Source organism: Lipotes vexillifer, unplaced genomic scaffold (genome assembly GCF_000442215.2).
Source record: "Lipotes vexillifer unplaced genomic scaffold, Lipotes_vexillifer_v1.1 scaffold722, whole genome shotgun sequence".
In the NCBI taxonomy this organism is placed as follows: Eukaryota; Metazoa; Chordata; class Mammalia; order Artiodactyla; family Lipotidae; genus Lipotes; species Lipotes vexillifer.
The window spans coordinates 301818-329718 of record NW_006795213.1 but is presented as its reverse complement, the minus strand read 5'-3'; the positions used below and the strand labels follow the sequence as shown (position 1 = coordinate 329718).

Below are 27901 nucleotides of genomic sequence, written 5' to 3'. Positions count from 1 at the left end.
TCCCTACACAAATACATGCACTATTTCCCTAAAGCATAACTGAATAAAACAGTGTAGCACACTATGTCAAGACACATAACCCCAGATTTCTACCAGGATTTAAAAGGAAAACACTCCATAGTCTCTGCTTTTCTTTCTCATAGCAGAATGCCCTTCTTAGCATTCAACAAACACCACAACTAGCACTGTGGTTGGACTTAACAGATTCCTTTAAATTCTAAGGTCTTGGCATGTCCAGAACCTGGATGCATTATGTGGGAGAGCAGCCATGAGCTCTCCATGGTATTAGTGTTAGAAAGATTGAAATGAACATCCTTGAGTTTACTTGTTGATCTGGCATTTAGAAACAGAAACTTTAAATGGTGTTTGTTTTCTGTAATTTCTCATTCCCTCTTATGAAACTTTTTTTAGGTATCACATTCATACAAAAGAGGATAAATCTGTGAGAGAGCTTTCATCAATGGCAAACTTTGTTTTTATTAAAATAAATGATACCATGATATTTTACTTCTAGTCAATATTAGAGACAATATAATTTGACATTTGATTAAATTATTTGGAAACATCACAGATCTTATCTTGGATTAAGATTTGAGAAAGCTGTGTTTCCCGAAATACCAACTTCATCCGATTAACTTCTACAGTATTAATCAACCAAGTGTTTTTTTTGTTTTTTGTTTTTTGTTTTTTATAAATTTATTTATTTACTTAATTATATTTTTTATTTTTGGCTGTGTTGGGTCTTCATTGCTGCACACGGGCTTTCTCTAGTTGCGGTGAGCGGGGGCTGCTCTTTATTGTGGTGCGTGAGTTTCTCATTGCAGTGGCTTCTCTTGTTGAGGAGCACAGGCTCTAGGTGCACTGGCTTCAGTAGTTGCGGCTCGCGGGCTCTAGAGCGCAGGCTCAGTAGTTGTGGTGCACGGGCTTAGTTGCTCCGTGGCATGTGGGATCTTCCCGTACCAGGACTCGAACCCGTGTCCCCTGCGTTGGCAGGCGGATTCTTAACCACTGTGCCACCAGGGAAGTCCAACCAAGTGTTTCTGAGCTTCTACTATATACTCAGCTCACGTAGACACAGAAGAACACACAAAGACTTATAACTCATGTATTCTTCTCTTAACAGATGTATGATACAAATAGGCAGACTCTGCTAACTAACCCACATAAAATAATTATATAGTAATAAATTGGAATAAATATTTAAATGGTAAATAGGATAATAAAGATTTTATATGGAAGTTATGTAAGTTTACAAGGGAGTTATATGAAGAAGACAGAAATAAATGAAGGTTACGACAGTCCAAGGAAGTTTTGTGATGGGATCCTGTTTTCTTTTTAAAGGATGGATAAATTTTGAAGTAAAAATTTAAAAAAGATAAAGGTGTTTAATGATTGAGATGTTGCTTAAAGCAGGATTTGGCATGATAACAGGAGGGGGTGTGAAGGAAAATATGTAGATCTAGTGCTATCAGCTTGGGGTGGAGCATGGAGTTTGTGAGGGGTATTGGTGAGAGAAAATACTGGCATAAGTAGAGTGAGACCAAACTGCGGAAGACCTTGAAAACTAGCCTCAGAGGATAAGCTGATTCCACAAACAGTAGAGAAACCATCTTCATAGGGTCGTTATGAGAATTAAATGAGGTAATATTTGTGCATAGAAATGGTATTTTAGGAATATTTGTATAGCAGTAACAGGTAAACTATATTAAAATCAAAGAAGAAAATTAGAAAGCCAGATAGAAAGCTATTTCAATATTCTGGACACAGTCAATGAGGGCCTAGACTAGGGTGGTATCATTAGAGATAAAGAAAAGAGGCAAATCTGAAGCATATAAAATTAAAATCTAGTAATTTTTTTTTTTTTTTTTTTTGTACACGGGCCTCTCACTCTTGTGGCCTCTCCCGTTGAGGAGCACAGGCTCCGGACGCGCAGGCTCAGCGGCCATGGCTCACGGGCCCAACCGCTCCGCGGCATGTGGGATCTTCCCAGACCGGGGCGCAAACCCGTGTCCCCTGAATCGGCGGGCGGACTCTCAACCACTGCGCCACCAGGGAAGCCCAAAATCTAGTAATTTTTATTCAATCATTATTCAACACTTATTGAGCAAGTACTATGTGTTAGGCACTGAGCCAGGCACACGCAGAATTAATGGAACTCAGGAAGATTCTGTACATAAGAAATTCATGAGCAGTGTCAAAGATTTCTGAACTAGGAGATTAGAAATAAAGGTGGTTCTTGGTAACTCCCTGGCAGTCCAGTGGTTTGGACTTGGCCCTTCCACTGCTGGCAGCCCAGTTTCAATCGAAGTGGTTCTTAACAGAGAGTCAGGGGAACTGCGATGGGGAGTGGATAATCAGCTCCAATTTGGCATTTGAAATTTGACGAGAATACGGATTGTCCATCACAGTTTATTTACCAAACACTGGGCTAGATGCTAAAGCTACAGGAGGTGTAAGATAAGGTCCCTATCTTCAAAGAGCTTACACTTAAACCAGGAAGAGAAGACAAATTAACAAAATGGTAAATGACAGTATACCGTGAAATAAGCTAACTGTCAAATAAGTGGGACAGATCACAAATGCTACAAACATTCAGAAGCAGGAGGTAAGCACTGTGGGTGGAGCACTGAGGCTGCTTTGTGGAAGATGTAGTATTTGTGCTAAATGCAGAAGATCTGGTGGTAACAACAATGGAATAACTACTATTTGTTAATTGTTTACTTTGTTTATATCATCTTATTCACATATACTACCTCATTTAATCCTCACAGCAATCCTATGATATAGATACAGATGAGGAGATGGCTTGGAGAGTTGAAGTATGTTACAGGAGGTCATATGATTGGTAAGAAGTAGATTAACCCATGTTTGACTCAAATGACCGTACTCTTAGCCACTTCTCTACAAGGAGAAGAAAGAAGCTGTAGAATTGAAAGTAAGAAATAGATTCAAGGGGCATGCAAGTGGAGATGTACTAAAAGCAGATTAAAAACTTGATCTAGAACATAATAATAATGATAGTTAATACTTATATAGTAGTTACTATGTAACAGGCACTATTCTATGCATATCACAGGAGCCTACTCAATCCTCCAATCCAATGAAGTTAAGTTCTATTATTACCCACATTTTACAGATAGGGAAATTAGGTGACACTGCTAGTAAGTGGCAGAGCCAGTATTTGAACTCAGACATTCTGACACCAGAATCCATGCTTTTAACCTGCATACTATCATGACTTTTGAATTAAGCACAGGTTAAAGTTAAGTCTTAGAATTTGGGAGGGGAAGATATAGAAGACTAGGAGGGCATAAAAATGAGCAAGAGAATAAATATAAAGCCAGGCCAAGGACACTGCTTTAGGGGCACACATAGTGGGGACAAAAGGGGGAAGCCATGCTGACAAAGGAAATAGAGTGATGAACCATCAAAAGACACTAAGAGAGGTTTGTCCATCAGAGAGCGTGGTCATCAGAATAAATGTTGCTGAAAAGAGAATATGGAAACTTCCCTGGTGGTCCAGTGGTTAAGACTCTGAGCTTCCAATGCAGGGGGCATGGGTTCAATCCCTGGTCAGGGAACTAAGATCCTGTATGCTGCACAGCGCAGCCAAAAAAAAAGGAGAAAGAGAGAGAGAGAATATGAACTAAATAAAACTGGCAGCAAAAATAACACCGGTTTTCTTATAGAAAGCGCTCTTAGGGATGGAAGTCAAAGTCCAGGAAGTTACTAAGAGAATGGGAGAGGAGGATGTAGGGACAGTAACTGTGGACCACACATTTTAGGAGATTGACAGTGAAAGAAGAGAGAGAAAGGGCCTGAGCTAATTGTGTTAGCAAGGTCACTTCTCTTTGCTGCCCTTAGGGACTTAGCCATAGACAGTTACTCCACTCCTTCCAACCGTTAAGTTGGAAGAGAATGTCCACAGAAGTTCCTCCTTTAATAAGTCAAATGGAAATGATGCATTAGTAAATGGACAAACAGGATCTCATTGTGAGTTCTGTGATCTCTTTCAGGGCAAGTCTGTTCTGTACTACTCGTTCTAGCCCTTCTTTATATACTCTTTTGAGTTGTAGCTTAGATATTGCTACTAGTAGGCTGTTTCATGCCTCTGAGCTTTTCCACTTTGTTGTCTGTTTATATTCTGCAAGGTTTGACTCAAATGCCACAGTCTTTTCGAAGCTTTCTCTGACCCCAGTCTGAGTGAGACTATATCCCCACAGAACCCCGTTCCCACACTGTCATAGCACCTGCTTCATTCCCCTACAACTGTTAGCAATTTTATTGGTCTCCACGCATGGATGACAATGTCTTGTGGAAAGAGAGTAAGGTTTTCATGGCTGGCTTCACAATGCCAAACACAAGCCTGACATAAAGTAGGCACTTGTAAGTGTTCATTGAACAAAGGTGTAAATAAAGGAAAGTAGGATTAGAAAGCCTCAGGTAGCACTTCATTTGCCCATTCAGTCCATCAGTCATCCTGTAAGGACAAGCTCAGGACTGGGCTTCCAATAGTCACTTGACTTTATTTATTAATTTTTAATTTAATTTTTTATTGAAGTATAGTTGATTTACAATATTATATTAGTTCCAAGCATACAACATAGTGATTCAATATTTTTATAGATAATAGTTCATTTAAAGTTTTTATAAAAGATTGGCTATGTTCCCTGTGCTGTACAATATATCCTGGTAGCTTATTTATCTTATTTACTACTATTTTATACAAAGTAGTTTGTACCTCTTAATCCCTTACCTCTATCTTGCCCCGCTCCCTTTCCCCCACTCATAACCACTAATTTGTTTTCTGTATCTGTAAGTCTCTTTCTGTTTTGCTATGCTCATTCGTTTGTTTTATTTTTTAGATTCCACATGCATTTGACTTTTTTAAATTAATTTTTATTGGAGTATAGTTGCTTTACAATGCTGTGCTAGTTTCTGCTGTATAGCAAAGCAAATCAGCCATACATATACATATATCCCCTCTTTTTCGGATTTCCTTCCCATTTAGGTCCCACAGAGAATTGAGTAGAGTTCCCTGTGCTACGCAGTAGGTTCTCATTAGTCATCTGTTTTATACTTAGTAGTGTATATTTGTCAGTCCCAATCTCCCAGTTCATCCCACCCCCCAGATTCCACATGCATTTGACTTTAATGTGGCATATCACACCAAGTTCCTCACCCATAAGATAAAGTCTGCTTGTAATAATAAAATTTTTTTAAAAAAGATAAAGTCTGCTTAGTCTCCAGAAGCTGAAAAATAGGGATTTTTTAAACTTTGTAACCCCATTTCACCGTATCCTTAAACAGAAGTGGAAGTGGGAATAAGCATTCTTATTCCTTTTCACAGACAAGGAAACTAAGGCAGAAAGCAGAAGAATAATTGCAAGAAGCTCATCTCTTTTATACTTAGGTTCTCAGGGTCTCTCAAGAATTAAATGGTGGCTCAGTCTGTGCCAAGTTTCTAGATGAGATTGGCCTGTGACTCTTTCTATTCTCCATCAGTCACCTACAGATACTCATCACCCCATGACAGGCTCCCACTCTCACAACCCAGTAGTCTGCCCTGGACAAATCTGTCCCTATGCCAAATACATAGTTATTTGCAAAAGCATTACCCAAACACTATCACAAATCTTCCTATTAGCCAGGGCTCTTCCCCAAATGGGCCCATTCTAGTCTTGCAGAACAGAATCTGAACCACCAAAGGCTAGGCCCCTGTCTTGCAGAAGCTTGTAACAAAGGGTAGAGGGTGTGGGAATCATGAGGTACAAACAAGTTGGTTAGTTGGTATTTATTTGATCCATTTCCTTTAATCCACGTGAGATGAGCTAAACAAATTGTTTACCTGGTGTCTGTCCCCTGAGGCCTGAGCATTCAAATACGCTAAACAGATGATTCACCATAAAACTCCAGTTCTGTCCATTTGTAAACCCCCAGCAAAGTCAGGTTTTCAGGTTAAGGGGGCTGTGCTCTTTGCTGATTTGTAAGTTTTAAGGCAGTTGGGTGTCTGGCTCCACTTAGTGCTGAAATGTCACAGTGCAGCCTGGTTCCGTTTTTCCACAGCCATAAAAATCAAGGAAGGGGTGAACTATCGACTACTTTTCTGTTTTAGGCAGATATGCAGCAATCATGTTCAATTTGAGAAGTTTGAAGTTCAAATCCTTCGGTGTTTGTGCTGAAAATAGTAAAAAATGCAGGCAAGAAATATGAGGCCAGAGTTGGAGTCAAGAGGAGACCCTCTGGCTACTATGTGGTAAACCAGTTTGGGTTCTTGGTCTGTGTTCTTCACTTTATAGATAATGCTGCAGATCCTTTCAAAATCACTGTCCTCATGCCATTCCTATGACTTCATGGGAGAGGGAAAAGGGCCCAAAGTGAGGCTAGAATCAGAAGCTAGAGGTTTTCAATAGCATCACCGTATTAGCCCCAATTTTTAGTTTACCACATACAAAAGATTAGATGGTATATTACTGGGTTATTTTAGATTTACTAAACCATCGGGGGCACTGTGTGCTTCTAATAAACATTTTTAAAGGATTAATAATGTTCTGTGTTGAATTTCTTTCAAACATTGCACCATAAAACACTTATTTGATCTTCAGTGTCATTCGCTGTCCATCAAGAATTTGGTCAAGTCAGGGGCTTCCCTGGTGGCGCAGTGGTTAAGAATCTACCTGCCAGTGCAGGGGATGCAGGTTTGAGCCCTGGTCCAGGAAGATTCCGCATGCCACGGAACAACTAAGCCCGTGCTCCACAACTACTGAGCTCGCGCCCTAGAGCCCATGCTCCCGCAACAAGGGAAGCCACTGCAATGAGGAAACCGCGCACCGCAATGAAGAGGAGCCCCCGCTCGCTGCAACTAGAGAAAGCCCACGCACAGCAATGAAGACCCAACGCAGTCTTCATTTATTTATTTAACAATTAATTAATTAATTTAAAAAAATCTCACTGACTGATGAACAGGTGGGTGATCGCTCTGAGCAAACAACCAGACTCCACAACTTGAATTGCTTCCGTATGATGTTTTGTATTGGTTGAGGAAACATATTGCATGGCTTTGGAAAAGAAGAATTTGATCCTGACATAGTTTTATTTTAATAAGGACAAAGGCTTCATTTTATGTCTGAAAGACAGAGTGGTCATGCTTATTACTAGTATAATCCTCGGGTTTTCCGAATGAATAGAGTTATAGAAATGAGATTGCATCTGAGTAAATACATTAATCTGGTTCCAGGCACATTTTTTTTGGCTAGTACAATTTCAATTGTTCATTATTCTCACTTGAATGGACCTCTCTGTGTAATCATAAAAACATTTTCCTAACAACCAGTACCAAATAATTAAAAGGATAGGATACAGTGCCCTTGTGCTATGATACAGAGATAACTCTATAACCTTTATATAAAATTTTATAAATAACAAGGTACTTTTTTATCTTAAGACACAACTCATCTAGATATTTATTTATTTAGGCTGTGCCAGAATCTCCGTTGTGGCATGTGGGATCTAGTTCCCCGACCAGGGATCGAACCTGGGTCCCCTGCATTGGGAGCGCAGTCTCACCCGCTGGACCACCAGGTAAATTTAAATTTAAGTCATCTAATCCTTATGACTCTGCAAAGTAAATATTAGTACTATCATCACCATTTCATAGATGAGTAAACTGAGACTTAGAGAGATTGGGCAACTTTCCGCATGCCACGGAACAACTAAGCCCGTGCTCCACAACTACTGAGCTCGCGCCCTAGAGCCCATGCTCCCGCAACAAGGGAAGCCACTGCAATGAGGAAACCGCGCACCGCAATGAAGAGGAGCCCCCGCTCGCTGCAACTAGAGAAAGCCCACGCACAGCAATGAAGACCCAACGCAGTCTTCATTTATTTATTTAACAATTAATTAATTAATTTAAAAAAATCTCACTGACTGATGAACAGGTGGGTGATCGCTCTGAGCAAACAACCAGACTCCACAACTTGAATTGCTTCCGTATGATGTTTTGTATTGGTTGAGGAAACATATTGCATGGCTTTGGAAAAGAAGAATTTGATCCTGACATAGTTTTATTTTAATAAGGACAAAGGCTTCATTTTATGTCTGAAAGACAGAGTGGTCATGCTTATTACTAGTATAATCCTCGGGTTTTCCGAATGAATAGAGTTATAGAAATGAGATTGCATCTGAGTAAATACATTAATCTGGTTCCAGGCACATTTTTTTTGGCTAGTACAATTTCAATTGTTCATTATTCTCACTTGAATGGACCTCTCTGTGTAATCATAAAAACATTTTCCTAACAACCAGTACCAAATAATTAAAAGGATAGGATACAGTGCCCTTGTGCTATGATACAGAGATAACTCTATAACCTTTATATAAAATTTTATAAATAACAAGGTACTTTTTTATCTTAAGACACAACTCATCTAGATATTTATTTATTTAGGCTGTGCCAGAATCTCCGTTGTGGCATGTGGGATCTAGTTCCCCGACCAGGGATCGAACCTGGGTCCCCTGCATTGGGAGCGCAGTCTCACCCGCTGGACCACCAGGTAAATTTAAATTTAAGTCATCTAATCCTTATGACTCTGCAAAGTAAATATTAGTACTATCATCACCATTTCATAGATGAGTAAACTGAGACTTAGAGAGATTGGGCAACTTGCCCACGACCGTAAATAAAGGAATAGGAAAGCAAGCCCTGTCCACATAGATCTCACCCTCTTTCCCTTCTCAGTGTATTTTCCACACCTTGACCTTTCAGTGTAATTTAGGATATTCATAATGTTTGAATGATAAGAGTAAGGAAAGAAAAATAGTTAAAATGTCAACCGAGGAAGAAATTAATAAGTATTTAACGAAAAGATAGCCTCCTAAATGACAGTGTCTATTAGGTTTACATAAAAATTGCATACACAGTGCCAGAAAGTAAGGAAGGGCTCCCCCACAAAAAAGGAAAAAAAGATAGGAGCATGTCAAAAGGACACAGAAATGACCTGAAAGAGCTTCCAGTGGCCAGAGCTGGAAGAATTTGATCAAACAAAATAAATAATAATAGAATTATATTATAACCTGAAGAATAGAATAAATATACATGAGTCCACACTGATATAAATAAATGATTAAATAAGTAAATAAACAAATAAATGGGGGAGAAGGAACAATTCTTCCTCACAGAAGAATTCCAATTAATGATGTAGAAAAAATGAGGCAAATAGAAAATCACCATTAGAACACTTGCTACAGGCAAGATCAATCAAATCATTGAGTGAAACAGTAAAATCCAAATAAAATGGAGTTCAGTCAATAGTAATGTATCAATGTTGGCTCAATAGCTGTGACAAATGTATATGTAAGATGTTAACAATAGGGGGAAATGGGTATATGGGAACCCTATGTACTATTTTTGCAATCTTCCTGTAAATTTAAAACTATTCTTAAATATTTGTGGAATATTACAAAGACAAAATTCCAATTCTCAATTACAATGAGAAAAAAATAGTAACCTTGCAGTGTGAAACCTGGCAGACAGCACCTTAACCAAATGATCAAGGTTAATATCACCAGTAATAAGACATGTCAATATCACGTACCCCTGATAAAGGATGTGTTAAGGACATTGTCTCTGTGAGATTTTTCTCAAAAATTTATAACCTCAATCTAATAATGAGAAAACATCAGACAAACCTAAATTGAGGGACAGTTTACAAATTTCCTGATCTGTAATACTTAAAAGTGTCAAGGTCATGGAAGACAAGGAAGGATTGAAGAACTATCAGAGATTAGAGGAGACTAAAAGAGACATGACAGCTAAATGCAATGTAGGAGCCTAGATCAGATCCTGGAACAGAAAAAGGATATTAGTGGAAAACTGCTGATATCCAGATTAAGTCTATGTTTAGTTAATAGTATGTACCAATGTTAATTTCCCAGTTTTGCTAAACGTACCATGGCTACATGCCAACATTAGAGGAACTTAAGAAAAGGGTATATAGGAATTCTTATATAGGTGTATAGGAAGGGTGTAAGGAATATAGATTTGTGCTATCTTTGCAACTTTTCTGTAAGCCTAAAATTATTTTGTATTTAATTTTAAAAGTAAAAGCTGTATGTAAATAATACACAAATTAGTTCTCTTCTGCTTCGTATGGCTGAAGGAAAGTCCTGTTAAGTTTTAATACTCTGTGTGGTATAACTCAACAAACACAATCACTACGTATGAAATCTTCCCTTCAGAAAGACAAATACTATTAGATCATAAGCTCCTTGAGAGCAGGGTCCATATTTTATTCATTCTGCATCCTTGATGCCTGGCACATAGTAAGTACTTAATAAATGCCTACTGAACTTAACTATGCTATATAGATGCATATATAGATGTATATTACATATACACATAATTACACACACAGATACATATGCATATATCAAGGTAAGGGGGAAGCAAAAGATTACAACCATAAAGACATGTGTTCCTGAAACTGAAGAGCCAAATTCAAAAATAAAAAATCCCATGAATTAATTGAGCATGTTGTATAAGCTCAGATGCTATAAACACATCAGTCTTTTCCTCTCTGATAAGCTTTTGGGCTATTTGACAGAACAGGTTTACCTTTGCCACCTGGTGACAGGATGGCAATAATAGCAGTGGCTGACAGACTCTCCACTTTTCTCCTACGAGACACCTCCCACAAAATGTTCAGAGTTCCCTGCATAACCATAAAACAGAGTCTCTTGACGGTTTCTGTCAGCTGACAACAGCATGGAATGACTGAAAAGGGAAATCATGCAGTGGGAAATAAGAGACTGCCTTTTTGCACACCCACTTTGTCTCCCACCCAGCACGAATAAGAGAATAGGGACTAAAAGAGGGAAACGAGTACAAGACTGAACATTTTACCCAATTTTTCAGTGACAGATAGAAAGGGCAGATGGTATGTGGATCAGATAAGAGTTGTTTTTATCTTTTTTATTCTAGATCCTTTTCTTTGTGTGTGTCTGAATATATATGTGTGTGAGAAAGAGAAAGAGAGAGAGATACAGAGAAAGGGGGGAGACTGGGATCCATTTCTGAATGTGTGTAAGAGGCCATATGCAGCCACAGTTACACACAGACACTTAGAGGTGTAGATAGAATTGGAGACAAAACTGCCTGCCTGCCAATTCTTCTAAATAAATATGTTCACAGATTTCATAGCATTAATGAACTGAAAAATAACCACATATTGAAGCTGGATGCAGCTGTCTACACTAAGTTTGAGAATATTTTAAGTGAATATTAAACTAATAATAGGGACTTCCCTGGCGGTCCAGTGGTCAAGACTCCGCACTTCCACTGAAGGGGGCGAGGGTTCCATCCCTCGTGGGGGAACTGAGATCCTGTGTACCACGCAGTGCGGCCAGAAAAATAAAAATAAAATAAAAAGGAAGTCTTCATTTAAAATAAACAAATAAATAATCTAATAATAGAAATTAGAGAGGCCAAGTTCTCAAAGATGCTTGAGTAAGCAGCCAGTTAACATAATAGAGGAGTACATAGTTTGGATATCAGATGTTAGATTCATGGGTATTCATCATAACTTTATAATTTCAATATATGATATATATGTCTTGTGAGTCAAAATGTATGTCCTGGGAGTATAGTAAAAAGATAATAGGGAAAAATTTTTAATTGGTTTATAAGCAGCTACAAATGTTTAAATTTAAAAAGTCGAGGCACAAGCTACAGTTATGATACATGAGTAAGGATGCTCAGAGTTGACTGATATGATGTCTGCAGCATTGTTGTGATAGCTTTGACACATTCCTGAGCTGGGCTGAGAAATATTTATCGTGATGTCAACAAACCTGTGCAGTGTTGAATTTTAATAGTAATTTTAGTAATAAAGATGTTTTTATTACTGTGGACTACAAATAACAGATGGTTGATCAAGACAGACAAAAACTAGCCACAACCCTTCTAATGGCCCAAATAAGAGAGAGTGGCAGGGATAAACTCCAGCTCAAGTCAGACTCCACAGCCCATGTTTTTTCCACTATATCATATCCTTTCAAAGTGCTAGTGCCAGTAAAGCTCTAACTAAACATCATCCCAGAGAAACTTAGCTGAAAGTCAGCCTTATGAGAGAAATGAAAGCGCCACTTGACACACTGATTCTAAAAGTTATATAGAAAGGCAAAGTAGCAAAAACAGCCAAGGCCCTTGTGAAGAACCAGAAAAGAGAATTTAATCTCCTGGATATAAAGACACAGTATAAAACTTTAGGAATTAAGACAGTGTGGTGTTGGTGCAAGGATAGACAAATAGAATGGAATACAGAGCTCATGCATTGATCAACATTTGATTTTAACAAAGGTGCTACTGCAGAGCAGTGCAGAAAGAACAGTCTTTTCAATAAATGATGCTTGAATCTTGGGGAGAAAAAAGGAAACTTAACCTTTAACTCATACCATACATAAAAATCAATTCAAGGTGGATTGCAGATCTAAACTTAAAAGTCAAAAAATGTTTCTAGAGAATAATACAGAACATTTTCATGATTTTGGTGTAAGGAAACACCAAAAACAAGACACATAAATTTAAAAGTTGATAAATTTGACTCAAATTAAAATTAAGAACTTCTGTTCATCAAAAGACATTATTAAGAGAATGAAAAAAACAATCGGCAAAAAGAAAAAGAACTTTACAATGTAAATAACTGACAGAGGGCTTGTATCCAGAGTACATAAAGGACTACTAGAAATCAATAAGAAAATGGTAAACAATCCAGCTGAAAAGTATGCAGGAGATTTGAGCAGGCATTTCACAAAAGAGGATATCAAATAGCCAATAAACATATTAAATTTGCCCAACCTCACTAGTAATCGGGGAAATGCAAATTAAAACTGCAGATGGATAATACTACATATTCACCAGAATAGCTAAACTTAAATAGACTGACCATAACAACTGTTGGCAAGGAGGTGAAGCTCTAAGAACTCTCATACTCTGTTGGCAGAAGTGATACAACCACAATTTGACTTTACTAAAGTTAAGGACATATCCCATGACCCAGCAATTCAACACTCCGATATCCAATAGAAATGTGTGCACATATATACCAAAGAGACATGTACATAAATGTTCATGCAAGTATTATTTGTAACCTCTCCAAACTGGAAACAACCCAAATATGACATCAGCAGTGGAATGGATAAAAATGTAATGTGATATATTTGTACAACAGAATGATATACAGCAAATGAAAACGAACAGACTATACCTACGTTAAGGATAAATCTCACAAACATAAGGATAAATAAAAGAAACTAGATACCAAAGAATACATAATGTGTTATTCCATTTGTAGAAAGTTTGAAAAAAACAGGCAAGACTGAACAACAGTGTTTTAGAGCACATGCTTAGAGAAGTCAAGAAAATGGTTACCTTTGGGAGAACAAAGGAGATAGTAATTGAGAGAGAGTTGCTGGTGATGTTCTTTTTCTTGAGCTGGGCAGTGGTTACATGGGTGTTTATTTTGGGATAATTTGCTGAGCTATTCATTTTTGTATTGTGCAATTTGCTAAATGAGAGTTCTATTTCACAACAAAAAAGGTTTTTTAAAAAAGCAGGATCTTTTTAATCCCTGTTATATTCCATAGAGGGGAGAAAAGTATTGACCACTTATATGTTAGGTTTGGTGCTCCTTTTCTGAAGCCAAGGGAAGAATGGCATATGAAGATGCATGTCATGATTTCTGCCCTTAAGAAGCTTATAATCTTATAAGAATGAGAGATACACAAAGTATTACAAGGTAGGATTAAGTGAGCAGCAAATAAAGATACCATTCTGCTATTTGCATTAGTTGGGTTCCTACTAAATGTTATATTATCTAAAAAGTGCATTATAAAAGTGATTGTCTCCACTCCTGGGTATATAACTGAAAAACACTAAGTTGAAAAGATACATGTACCCCAGTGTTCATGGCAGCATTATTTACAATTGCCAAGATAGGGAAGCAATCTAAGTGTCCATCAACAGATGAATGGACAAAGAAGATGTGGTATATATATGTATGTATATACACACACACACAATGGAATACTACTCAGCCATAGAAAAGAATGAAATTTTGCCATTTGCAGCAACATGGATGGACTTGGAGGGCATTATGCTAAGTGAAATAAGTCAGACAGAGAAAGACAAATACTGTATGATACCACTTCGGTGTGGTATCTAAAAAATACAACAAACTAGTGAATATAACAAAAAAGAAGCAGACTCACAGATATAGAGGACAAACTAGTGGTTACCAGTGGGGAGAGGGAAGGGAGAAGGGGCTATATAGGGGTAGGGGATTAAGAGGTACAAACTATTATGTATAAAATAAGCTACAAGGATGTATTGTACCATATGGGGAATATAGCCAATATTTTATAATAACTATAAATGGAGTAAAACCTTTAAAAATTATGAATCACTATATTGTATACCTGTAACATATAATATCGTACATCAACTATATTTCAATAAAAAATTTTAAGTGATTGTCTCAATGGGAAGAATTGAGATATAACAAAGAAAAATAATAGTTATTTTTCTTCAGTATTTTCAGCAATGAAGATGTCTTTGTTATTGTGGCCTAAAAATAACAGATTGGTTGATCAAAACAGACAAAAACAAGCCTGAACCTTTCTCATGGCCCTTTAACTTCACACACTGAAGCTTTTCCATTTCTGTTTTCATCTTTGGACCTGAAATTTTCCAAACACTTATGTTCCAGAAAGATAATTTTTAAAATCTTATTAACATTTACTCTAATGATATGAAATCCAGCAGCTCTAATGACATTGCATATCTTTTCAAAGAATTTATTACCCTTGACTTTTGCATAAGTCATGGACTTTATTTTCCTAGCTCTACACAATATTATCATTAACCAGGACTTCTTATACACACTGTTATCACTTTTATTACCCATTGTAATGAAAGATATGAGACACAAGTGAAATAAGATGCAAAATAAATTCCAGCCCAGTTCACAAAATGAGCCGCCAGCCATTCATTCAGCCTTACGTTTCTATAGCAACAAGCAGCAGCAGTTCCATAGCACCATCATGTTACAGAACCTGCAACCAGTCTAGGCACTGCAATTCACATTCTCTATGTATTTAATTACATCCAGTTTGCAATATGAAAACCAACTGTAGGTGAAATGCCTGTGTATGTAAGTTGCTATGGAAATATGGAGAGGGAAATGTTTAATTCCTTCTTGGAGGGAAACTGAAGTTCAGGGAAGGTTTCACATTTGATCTGTTTTAAGTAAAGAGAAGGTGTCCACAGGTGTTGAAGAGGGGGAGGCACCTCCAGGTCAGGATGCAGTGTGAACAAAGCCAGGAAACACTGCTGCGAAAGCCCAGAGAACAGAAATTAAACTGCATGGTTGAAATAGGGTTTTTTGAAAGTGAGTCTTCAAAATCTTTTAAAACACTGCAAATGTATATCCATCTCACTGTGTAGAACTAGTGTATCTTATTTCCTCAGAACAGAAGCTGTTGCTCCTCAGTCACTTCTCAATGACATATTTAGATGATTTCACTCCAGTTAATCTGCATTCATCTTCTTCCCATTAGACATTTCCCCCCTTTATAAAAATGACTATAATTCACAAAAGGCACTGGCAGTCTCTGATAAAAATATATCTCTATGGACAGGCTTTAGAGTGATTTGGCAACATGAATACTGAACTCAAAGCAGGATATCTCGGTCCTGATCCTTCAAGGAGCATGTCCTTCAAGGAGCTCTGAGATCCTGCTTAAGTCACTGAACCTGTTTTGACCTCAACTTTATTTACCTGTAAAACAAGATGATCTCCAAGATCCCTTCTATTATAATGGTCCTTTCAGATGGTGAACCATAAACTAATCAGCAGCCTAATGTCCTAATCTGATGCTAGGAGATCTACCTCAGATACCTGGCACAAAACAGATATTAAAATATTTGCTTCCTAAGAAATGGGCTTTCAGATAGAGTTCCTCAGACAACGCTAAGGCAAGGTAAAGAACCTCAATCTAGGTACATGACAAACTATACTATAATGCTTATCTGTCATTAAAGTTTAGTTCAATTAGATTCAGAAATCTCTACACTTGACCAATGCTATGCTTTTTTTAAAAATTGTAGTAAAATATGCATAACATGAAGTTCACCTTTTTAACCATTTTTAAGTGAACAATTCAGTGGCATGATGTACATTATCAATGTTGAATAACCTTCACGGCTATTTATTAATACTATGCTTTTTTTTTTTTTTCCGTACGCGGGCCTCTCACTGTTGCGGCCTCTCCCGTTGCGGAGCACAGGCTCCGGACGCGCAAGCTCAGCGGCCATGGCTCACGGGCCCAGCCGCTCCGCGGCATGTGGGATCCTCCCATACCGGGGCATCGGCAGGCGGACTCTCAACCACTGCGCCACCAGGTAAGCCCTACTTATTAATGCTATGCTTTTCTGTTTTGCTTTCTCCCCCAGAGTTTCCTTAGAAAATATTATTTTAATTACATTTTCTCTTTCTCTCAGCTGAATTAAAAGATAAAGGACATTTCACGCCTCTATCACAGTAGTTCTCAAGTTGGGGGCCATATTCCCCCCTCAGGGGATATTTGGCAATGTCTGGAGACATTTTTGGTTGTCACAACTGAGGGAATGCTATTGACATCTAGCAGGTACAGGCTAGGAATACTGCTAAACATCCCACAGTGCACAGGACAGCCCCACACACAGACTTAACTGTCCCAAAATGTCATTAGGGTCACTTTTAAGAATCCTTGCTCTTTTTAGCTTTTTAAAAATTTAAATTTTTTAAATTTCAGAATCAATATGGGACTCAATGTCTCTCACTCAGCAATGGAGACGCGTGGTAGCAGCAAGATTGGGAAAGTTTTGAAACCTAACGAAAAACAGCAAGGCTTGGGCAGATAAAGTGTAGAAACCTAATAAGGATGAGCTGTGAACATTTCCGTGTGGTGATCCCCTCACTGCTCTGCTCTCTGATTCTGTGGTAATGGTCATTTAATAACCCTTCCTGTAGTACAAGGTTTATCAGTGGTACAAGTATAATATTTAAAAGGCCAGTCCAAAAGGCAAGAGGTCTAAACTGAGAAAGGCAGTGTTTAATTACTTCTTCCTTTGGGATGAGTTCTTTCTAAGAGGCAATCTCTCCTTGAAATCTGGCTTCTATTGCACCTTGATTACTCCCATCTCATCTCATCCTTAATTTACTGGAAATATGTCTGGCTCTGATTTTGACTTGTTTGAGATCTTTTTTCAAAGAGGACTACTAGCTTGGTTAAACCCAGCTGAGCTCCCTACCAGAAAAAGTAAGTAGTAGTTCCTTTTATAACATCACTGCATTCTAATATGTTTTCATGAATTGGAAATAAAGGGATAGAATTGCAGCTTGTCTGGCAATTGCAGATAACCCTAGAAGACTGTCACATCAGTGATCATCATCCTTCATGTGTGCCAAAGAACAACAACAACGAAAACGATGAGAACAATTGGCTTATTAGAAAAATTTAGCAGTGTTGTAAACGAAACATAATTAGAAAGGTAAATTTGCTGTAGTAAAGAATATGCGTTGTAAACAGCTTTCAATAGTATTATATGACCTGCTTTTAGAATTTATATCCCTGCTCTCTTTTAGAAAAGATATGATTTAAAGTAATCTAGGGGCTTCCCTGGTGGTGCAGTGGTTGAGAGTCCGCCTGCCGATGCAGGGACACGGGTTCGTGCCCCAGTCCGGGAAGATCTCACATGCCACGGAGCGGCTGGGCCCATGAGCCATGGCCGCTGAGCCTGCGCGTCCAGAGCCTGTGCTCTGCAACGGGAGAGGCCACGACAGTGAGAGGCCCGTGTACCACAAAAATAAATAAATAAAAATAAATAAATAAATAATCTAACCTCTGGAGTTTATAGCTCTACTTTGGCCACTGTGTACACTGTCAGTTCAGTTCATCCACATTTCCTTTAAGAGTGATGTTAGATCAGTTTTTAAATTTCAGGACTTTGACTACTCATTTAAAGAGCATAAATCATTTTGACCCTAGGTAGGAATACATTAGAAACTAACTGAACTGTCCTAGGACACAAATATAGGGAAATGGCCAGGTTGTTAGGTTCTGTATTTGATGTTTTATGAAGACTCAAATGATTGTTGTTGGGAAAAGATCACAGCTTTTGACCCAAAGAGAAGTGATTAGCTCATGGAATGATGTTAAAAACAGAGGCAACTAGAGCAGCATTTCCTAAATATGCTCCATGGAACATTAATTCCAAGGAAGTTGGCAATTGATATGGCAAAAAAAAGAGGAGGATTTTTAAACCAAGACCCAAATTAATTAGTAGGTTCAGTTAAGTGAAAATGTCAGTTCTTGAAGAGGCAGGCATCAGTTAAAATGATTTTTTTAAATTTATTTATTTATATTTATTTTTGGCTGTTTTGGGTCTTCGTTTCTGTGCGAGGGCTTTCTCTAGTTGTGGCAAGTGGGGGCCACTCTTCATCGCAGTGCGCGGGCCTCTCACTGTCGCGGCCTCTCTTGATGAGGAGCACAGGCTCCAGACGTGCAGGCTCAGTAGCTGTGGCTCACGGGCCCAGTTGCTCCGCGGCATGTGGGATCTTCCCAGACCAGGGCTCGAACCCGTGTCCCCTGCATTAGCAGATTCTGAACCACTGCACCACCAGGGAAGCCCGTGCGCCACCAGGGAAGCCCAGTTAAAATGATTTTTAAACATAGCTCCCTGATTTTTTTTTTTTTTTACTCACGAGAGCATTAAGTAATCACTGGATATTACCCACACTGGTTTTTTAGCCGCCTGCTCCTGGTGATCTTTCTCCTGGTGCTTTTTTAGCCACCTGCTCCTGGTGCTTTTCTCTGGAAAGCAGAGCTAGAGATTGACCCCACATTTTCCTTAAGACATGACCTGGTCACTGCAGCCTCCCGGCTGACCTGCCTTCGTCTCTTTTAATCAAGATTGACAGTGAAGGGGCTTCCCTGGTGGCGCAGTGGTTGGGAGTCCGCCTGCCGATGCAGGGGACACGGGTTCGTACCCCAGTCCGGGAATATCCCACATGCCGCGGAGCGGCTGGGCCCGTGAGCCGTGGCCACTGAGCCTGTGCGTCCGGAGCCTGTGCTCCGCGACGGGAGAGGCCGCGGCGGTGAGACGCCCGCATACCGCCAAAAAAAAAAAGATTGACAGTGAAGACATCCAACCACTACTTCTTCCTTCTCATCTGCAGCACTAAAAGATAGGTTTCCTCTCTTCTCTACTAGAAATATTATAAAGTGGTAAGCATGCAAACATTTTTGTAACATTATAGTGCATCTGATATATTCTTTCCTTCCCTTTGATATAATTTATATACATTATTTTGTGGAAGAAGAACAACCTAAGCCTAAGCGAATACAATATTTTCCCAGTGACAGCTTAGCTCATCAAATGACAGTTTATGATGTCTAAATGCTCACAGGCATATGGCTACAGTCTCATCTTGCTATTCAACACATGCAAAGTTAATAGGTTTCCTTGTACATGAATGTTTATAGCAGCATTATTTGTAAATAATAAATTAAAAATACTGAAGTACTGATGCAGGCTACAAACATGTATGAACCTCAAACCTTATGTTAAGAAGACAGCTAAGAAAGAAGACAGCTAGGACTTCCCTGGTGGCACAGTGGTTAAGAATCTGCCTGCCAATGCAGGGGACACAGGTTCGAGCCCTGGTCTGGGAAGATCCCACATGTCACGGACCAACTAAGCCCATGCACCACAACTACTGAGCCTGCGCTCTAGAGCCCGCGAGCCACAACTACTGAGCCCACGCATCACGACCACCGAAGCCCGCATGCCTACAGCCCATGTTCTGCAACAAGAGAAGCCACCACAATGAGAAGCCCGCGCACTGCAACAGAGAGTAGCCCCCACTCGCTGCAACTAGATAAAGCCCACATGCAGCAACGAAGACCCAACACAGCCAAAAAAATTTTAAAAAAGAAGACAGCTAAGTGAACCTTAGGCTAAGTGAAAGAAGACAGTCACGAAGGACCACATACTGTATGAGTCCCTCTATATGAAATGCCCAGAAAAGGCAAACCTGTAGAAAAAGAAAATAAGCCTAGACCTTGTGGGGCAGGAAGATGGGGAATGACGTCTTATGGGTTTCTTCTGAGATAATGAAAATGATCTGAAATTAGTGGTGATGGTTGCAAAACTCTGAAAATACACCAAAATCACTGAATTATACATTTTAAATGGGTGAACTTTATGGTAAGTAAATTGTATCTCAATGAAACTGTTTAAAAAGTTAATAAGTTTATTTATTATAAAACTTCTCAGGACTTTAATAACTTGATGTAATTTGTGGATCTTCAAGAGGAAGGTTGAGAATGAAGTGCTTACCAAAATGATTTGCCCCATGGACCCATGCTCCCCACCCTCATCTACTTTTTGAGCATTCCCATGGAATTCGTGTTTCTATGTATCCATTAAGAAAACTCTAATCTAGGACATATAAACAATCTTTAAAGAAGTTCTAAGCAAGAGGTAAATACTTGTTAACCCTTGGATAACGATTTGAAGGAATAATTCAATGGATTTAGGTGAGATAGGCTAGGTCTTGCTACTTTACCCAAAGTTATATGTAAATAATACTATAGCTAAGACATATATTCTACACTTCATCTTACCCCAAGGGCAGAGAAGCAATAAAACATTTATTCTAACAAGCAGTGTTTCAAGTTAGTAAATTCTTAGACTTAATTTTCTCCCATTCAAAAATTACCCCTCAGTGGAAGAGGAAAATGAGAAAGGCAGTGGAGAGAGGTCTCCTGCTGCAAGCATGATGGAGAACTGGCCATCAGTCTTGCTCATATAGGTCCTGCTTGCGGAATAAAAGGCAGATGCGTGGAGCACCAGGCATAATGAAACTTTCCAGGTGCTACCTACTATTCCCCTCCTGGACTAAGGGAATTTTTTGTCTTGTTAACTAAGCTAGCTGACTAAACCAGAAGCCTTGTTTCCTTTTCCTGTGGAATTCATTTCTCAAAGCCTCAGTCAACCATCCCTAATATTTCCTAGAAGTGAAGAACAGCCTGGACAGATGTTTCCTCCAAAGCAGCCTCCCAGAGAGTGAAAAAAAAGAAAAGAAGAAGAAATAAGGGGGCACAGGGATGATCTCACTTTATGAGCTCATTATCAGAAGAAAATTTTTGTACTTTTTCTTATGTATCTCTTACACACTGGCAGGAAGAGGTGAAAGGTATGACATGGTATTCAGTCAAGAAAATTGATTTCATTATGATAGAGGATAAAGCCAGAGGAGTGAAAGTGAGATTCACAGCTTAAAACTGAAGACAACTACATCCCCATACAGCTCTTGCATAGATCTGAGAAAACAGAAAGATCTGAGGTTGTCAGGTGAAATCTTCAAGGAGGTAGTGAAGCGATGTGCAGTTTTCTCTACAGCTGAAAAGATTTCTGCAGCTATAAAAATGGCTATAAGTTAATTTACAAAGAAACTTCTGAGCATTTCTCCAGGGTTCCCTATTTCAGTGAATGGCCCGGGAGTGATCCAGTGGCCGAAATTAAAAACTGTTTCCCTGACTCTATAATTTCTCACCTGAATTATCGCAACTGTCTCCTAACTGGCCCTCTGTATACCGTCTATATACTTAAGGCACAATCACACTTGGCTGGAAAAGTCTTTCTAAATCATAAATCTGATTGCATCACTCTCTCTTAAAACTTTTTCATGGCTTATTACTCTTAGGTAAAAATCCAGACCCCTTAATATGAACTTCTCCATAATCTGGCCCTCACTTATCTCTTCATCTTCATCTCTTGCCACTTCTTTTTCTAGTCTCTACACCAGGGGATCCAAAGTGGAGTGCATGTACAAGACCATCCTTTGGGTGTGGGATGAAAATATTTGAACTGCTACAGATTGAGAAGCAGGAACAGAAGCTGAAGAAATGGCATACATTAAGAGTCTGGAGTGAGCCAAGCCATAACTACGTGCCAGTGGATGTCTAGAGAAGCAAACACTCTGAGGAAGAAGGGACTATTAGGGAAATATGGGGAAAAGAAAGATAGAGGCACCGGAAAGAGAAGGTGGTTCCTAGAGCTCTATTCCTGATAGATGCACTTCTGGTTCTACTTCCAATCTATATACATCCTTATAATACACCCTCCTTTTCCTTGAGAAAAGGGTCTTATTTATATTTTTTAAATGTCTTAGAAGAGTGGTATTTGTTCCATGCAACCATAAGAATCTACCTAAAAAACTTGGTGTCCATCTATAGGGATTGGTTAAAGAAAATAAAATATATCTTTCTATGCATTTACCAAAAGTGAATATGTAGGTCCTCTGCTTCTTTGCGCCTGATTTGCATCCTGCGGTTCCGGAATAGCGGGGAAGGTGCAGTCCTTGGACATCACGGAGCTGTCAGAGACGGAGGAGGTGGAGGTGATGGAGCCCGAGGAGGACTTCGAGCAGTTCCTGCTCCCGGTCATCAACGAGATGCGCGAGGACATCGTGGTGCTCACCCGCGAGCACAGGAGAGCCTACCTGCAGAATGGGAGCAAGCTGTGGGAGATGGACAGTATGCTCATCCAGATCAAGACGCAGGTGGAGGCCTCAGAGGAGCGCGCACTCAACCATCTGCACAACGCGGACAACGGAGTCGAGGGCACAGGGACCAAATGGTGCAGGAAGGTGGAGGAGAAGGCCAAGGAGGTCGCGAAGATGGCAGAGATGCTGGTGGAGCTGCTCTGGGGGATAGAGAAGAGCAAGTCGTCCTGAAGGAGGGTCAGCCGTTTACAGCCAATGGATTCTGGTCAAATGATGGAGGTTGGCTGACACCCTGGAGAAGCTGAAACCAGAGAGCCTTTTGTTTTCTCTTTTTTTCTCTGTCTACGCTCTGTCCTCACTTACACCACGTTTCTGCTATGGTCTGTGGTTAATGACCTCAATGTGAGTTTTGACTGTTAAATGTTTTTCTTTGGGGAGGTAACTTTTATTTGGAAAATGCCCTCACAAGAATTAGGGCCTAGATTGTAAGCTCTTGCAGCAGTTACATTTGTTCCTGGGCTTTTGGTTATTTCTAAATTTTTGAGGTGCTTTGCTCTTTCTTGTGTGACCTGATAGCTCCCTGGAACTTTGAGTCTGTGTGTAACAGATGAGACTCAGAGTTGGAGTTCTCCAGCTCTGAAGGTGCTGAAGGAGCTGCATTATTTCTAGAAGACGACTCCATGAAGCGATTGCTAAAGAAGTTGAAGAAGGGATCAGACTTCAACTGGGAATGTGAATGGGGCTGATCTGGCGAGGACTGATGAATCAGAAGAAGGGCTGCAGGATGGTATTGTATTTGGGGACTTTAATTTCTCTGTGAGAACAAAGGAGGAGAGATGTATTTTGTTCAAATTTTAAGTTTTATGTGGCACACTGATGTAACCTGTCTGGTCATATTGTTTGGACAACCTAACTTAGCTTTATGTGACATGGAACCTAGAATAGGAGACAAGATAGATCTTGGTATTCCGTATAATCGATGTAATACCCTGATGCATTTCAGGGGATTCTGGACATAAAATGAAAGAGATATTTGCAAAGGCCCTTGAGGGTCTGGGGAAGAAAAGCAAGGGCCGTCTGTTTTGGACCCTAGACTGAACAAGGACGAGGTTTCTTCAAGATTCACAAGTTTTCTAGCTGTAAGTTCATTTCAGTAGCAGACCTGACAAGTATTTGAGGTCAAAACCCTACTGTGTGTTTAAAAAAAAATTTACCATGTTAATAAAAGTATTAATTTGCTTAAAAAGACAAGACCTAAAAAAAAAAAAAGTGAATATGTAGTGCTAATTTGATTAACATGGAAAGTTGCTTCCAAGGTATTTTTAAGTGAAAAAGCAGGTCACAAAAATTTTGTTTAATATTTTGTGTGTGTATGTATGTAGACAGAAAAAATCAGGAAAGATCTATACTAAAATGTTAGTAGTGGTTACATTTGGATGGGTGGAATTGTGGGCAATTTTCACTTTTTGTTTTTCCTTTCTGATTATCTGATTTGTTGTTGTTTTGAGCATGCATTACTTTCAGAAACATGAAGGTAAACTATTAAATTTTTTTTTCATTTCTACGAAGAGAAAATATCAAATTATTTCCATTCTTAAAAAAAACAAGAAAAATTTAGACTTTTAGGATTTTCCTTATATGTGGTAGAGTGACTAAGGATGAGCCAACTATATCCAGAGGGAATAAATCTTTTTCATTCATTCATTAAACATAATATACGTGAGATACAGCACTAGATGATGGAAAGATAAACGGGACAAAATTCTCATCTTTAAGGATCTCACAGTCTAACAAGATGATAAATATGTAAACTAATAGCTGTAATACAGGTATAATGAGTGTAATATCGTGTAAGTTAGGTGTAGTAGGACACAAGGAAGAAATCGTTGCGGAAGAGACATTCAAACAGGATCACAGAAGGCTTAGAGAATGAGAAGAGAGTGCTTTCAAGGGAAGAGAATGAGAAGGGTGTGCGTTCAAGGCACGAAGGCATGAAATAGCACAGGGTACACAGGGCATCATCTAATCACATATCATTTGACATAAGTTACTTTGCTATGGAAATGAACAGATTTTCTTTAAAATACCAATGATTTTTAATATAGATTTTAAATAACCCTAATAATGACTAGATGTCAAAAGAAAGAACATTGTGTACACTGATATAATGTTAATAAGAAAGTGTTCACAGACATATTTCAAAACATATTAGTATTTCAAAGTTACTATACTGCTGTGCTGAAAAATGTGTTCTTTTGCAAACACTGGCTTCTGTTCTGTCTTGGGATGTCATGTGCTACCTCTCCAAGATACTGACAAATCAAAATAGTACCTGAACAGGAACAGCGAAGTGAGTTCAATCCATCATCATGTTTACTTGATATAGATCAGGGGACTGCACTGCTGAAAACAGCACAAACAACATGCTGAAACTAACAGATTCAGTGAAAAATTATGTAGGTTTAAAAAAAAGCTTTTAGCTTCTACTTAAAGCTCAGACAATGGATAAACAAGGATCCCTTAAAGGGCACTAAATGACACATGACTAGCTCTCCTCACAGCTGTGTCTTCTGCCTGAACATCAGTGCAAGAGGATTTATTGTGGTGCCATACTAGCATCAGCAGCAAGTACACTGTTCCAGGGAACCAAAATTAACAAATAAAGGTTTGGAAAATTACAGGATGATCACTTGAAATTAGCCCCACATAAAGTTCCACTACATTAAATGGGGACATATTTAATTGGGTCATTACAGAACAATGTCTAGCAGAGAAAGCCACCAAGAGCTAGAAGATTAGATGAAATGCAGAACAAACAAACAAAAAAATAGGGCAGAAACCTTGGGTTTTCTGCCAAGTCCAGAAAAAAATACATTGCAGCAGACTGAGCAGAGGCATGACCGTCTTTTCATTGGTTGCCGAGAATCTAAGTCTGGTTTTTAAAAATTACAAAGGAAATGAAGTGAAATGTTAAGGAACAAGACCCACTATATTTTGGAAAGGTATGTGAGAAGTGGTGATTAATTAGTAAAAATATTTACTGAATTCCTACTATGTGTCTACTATTTACTGTGCTACCTGCTAAGAAGAGAGAAAATAAAAGTGACAAAATGTGTGCTTTTTGGAGTTCATAGCTAACTGGCCAGGCAAGATACACCAATGTGAAAGAGTAGAGTAACAATGTAAGGTTAAATGATTATTGCCAAAGTGATGCAGTTTGTGGACAATTAGTGCATAATTCAGAAGAGAAAGACATGAGCTGAGCTGGAACTTCAAGATCTCAGAGCGAGAGAGAGAGATTTATACTAGATCTTGAAGAAAGCTTGGATTTTAATCTGAGGTTGGTCTTTAACCATTAGAATGATTTTGAGCAAGTCACACTACTTTTCTGGATTTTCATCTTCACTTATAAACTGGAAGTTTTAAATCAGACAGTCTCTAAAATCTCTTCCTGTTCTAAAATTCCATAATTCCAGAATATTTTTTTAAAAGGTGAAATGGTTAAGAGAGTATTCAGAAAGTGTTTTAGACAAATCCAAAGAAACTGGGAAGAAAGAAGTGAGCAGTCATTGGAGAAGGGGAAGAAAGCCTAATGATGTGAGGTCAAAACAAAATCACAGCCTACTCCATACTATCAGTTAATATGGTCCTTCAGAAAAACACCTACTAAAAGTCTAGTAGGAGGCAGATATGTCACAGAAAAATAAACTGCTATGGTAGAAATCTAAAGAACATCGTGGAGGCACAATAAGATAGTGGTCATTTCTACTTGGGAGCAGCAAGGCATGGGAGGTGTCAAAAGGAGGTGTTTTAAAGGAGGTAGACTGAGTAGTTTCCTTGTTGGGTATTGGTAAAGGAAGAAGAGACTGAAAGATTCAGGAGGACATTTCTGTCTCTGCTGTATGCTCTGCAACTCCTCCTACCTGCAACACTATCTGGTACACAGCAGGCACTCAAATAATATTTAATTAATTAATTAGTCAATTTTAATTAATGCACATTTTATGATATAAAGCCTTGAACAAAGTAGGATTCCAATAACAAAGTGCCACAGGGCTTCCCTGGTGGCGCAGTGGTTGAGAGTCCGCCTGCCGATGCAGGGGACACGGGTTCGTGCCCCCATCCAGGAAGATCCCACATGCCGCGGAGTGGCTGGGCCCGTGAGCCATGGCCGCTGAGCCTGCGCGTCCGGAGCCTGTGCTCCGCAATGAGAGAGGCCACAACAGTGAGAGGCCCGCGTACCGCAAAACAAAAACAAAAACAAAAACAAAGTGCCACAAGAGTGAAGTTTAAAATTTTTCATTTAATTCCAGGCTCTTGGATTAGGAAGAATTAATATTGTTAAAATAGCCATATTGGGACTTCCGTGGTGGTGCAGTGATTAAGAATCCACCTGCCAATGCAGGGGACAGGGGTTCGAGCTCTGGTCCGGGAAGAACCCACATGGCGTGGAGGAACTAAGCCCATGCACAACTACTGAGCCTCACTCTACAGCCCGCAAGCCACAACTACTGAGCCCACATGCCGCAACTACTGAAGCCCGTGTGCCTAGAGCCCGTGCTCTGCAGCAAGAGAAGCCAATGCAACGAGAAGCATGCGCACCTCAATGAAGAAGCCCCCACTCTCCACAACTAGAGAAAGCCCACGTGCAGTAGTGAAGAAAAAAAAAAAAAAAAAAAAAGCCATACTACCCAAAGCAACCTACAGATTTAATGCAATCCCTATCAAAATACCCATGACATTTTTCACAGAACTGGAACGAACAATCCTAAAATTTATATGGAACCACAAAAGGCCCAGAATTGCCAAAGCAATCCTAAGGAAAAAGAACAAAGCTGGAGGGATAACCCTTCTAGACTTTAGACTATACTACAAAGCTGCAGTAATCAAAACAGTGTGGTATTGGCACAAAAAACAGACATGGATCAATGGAACAGAATAGAAGACCCAGAAATAAACCTATGCACCTATGGTCAATTAATCTATGACAAAGGAGGCAAGAATATACAATGGAGAAAAGACCATCTCTTCAACAAGTGGTGTTGGAAAAGCTGGGTAGCTGCATGTAAATCAATTAAATTAGAACACTTCTTCAGACCATATACAAAAATAAACTCAAAATGGTTTAAAAGGGGGCTTCCCTGGTGGCGCAGTGGTTGAGAGCACGCCTGCCGATGCAGGGGACACGGGTTCATGCCCCAGTCCGGGAAGATCCCACGTGCCATGGAGCGGCTGGGCCCGTGAGCCATGGCTGCTGAGCCTGCGTGTCCGGAGCCTGTGCTCCGCAACGGGAG

At 39.3% G+C, this 27901-nt stretch overlaps 1 protein-coding gene across 1 annotated transcript in view; it reads left to right on the top strand.

Annotated features, from left to right (window-relative positions):
* LOC103083998 (MORF4 family-associated protein 1-like) overlaps positions 1 to 22838 on the top strand; it is a 63803-nt gene extending 40965 nt beyond the window's left edge. Inside the window, exons 2-3 of the mRNA XM_007467558.1 lie at positions 21284 to 21296; positions 22447 to 22838. Coding sequence (XP_007467620.1) covers positions 21284 to 21296; positions 22447 to 22838 — 405 coding nt within the window. The remainder of the gene's footprint in view (positions 1 to 21283; positions 21297 to 22446) is intronic.
* The last annotated feature ends 5063 nt before the right edge of the window (positions 22839 to 27901 follow it).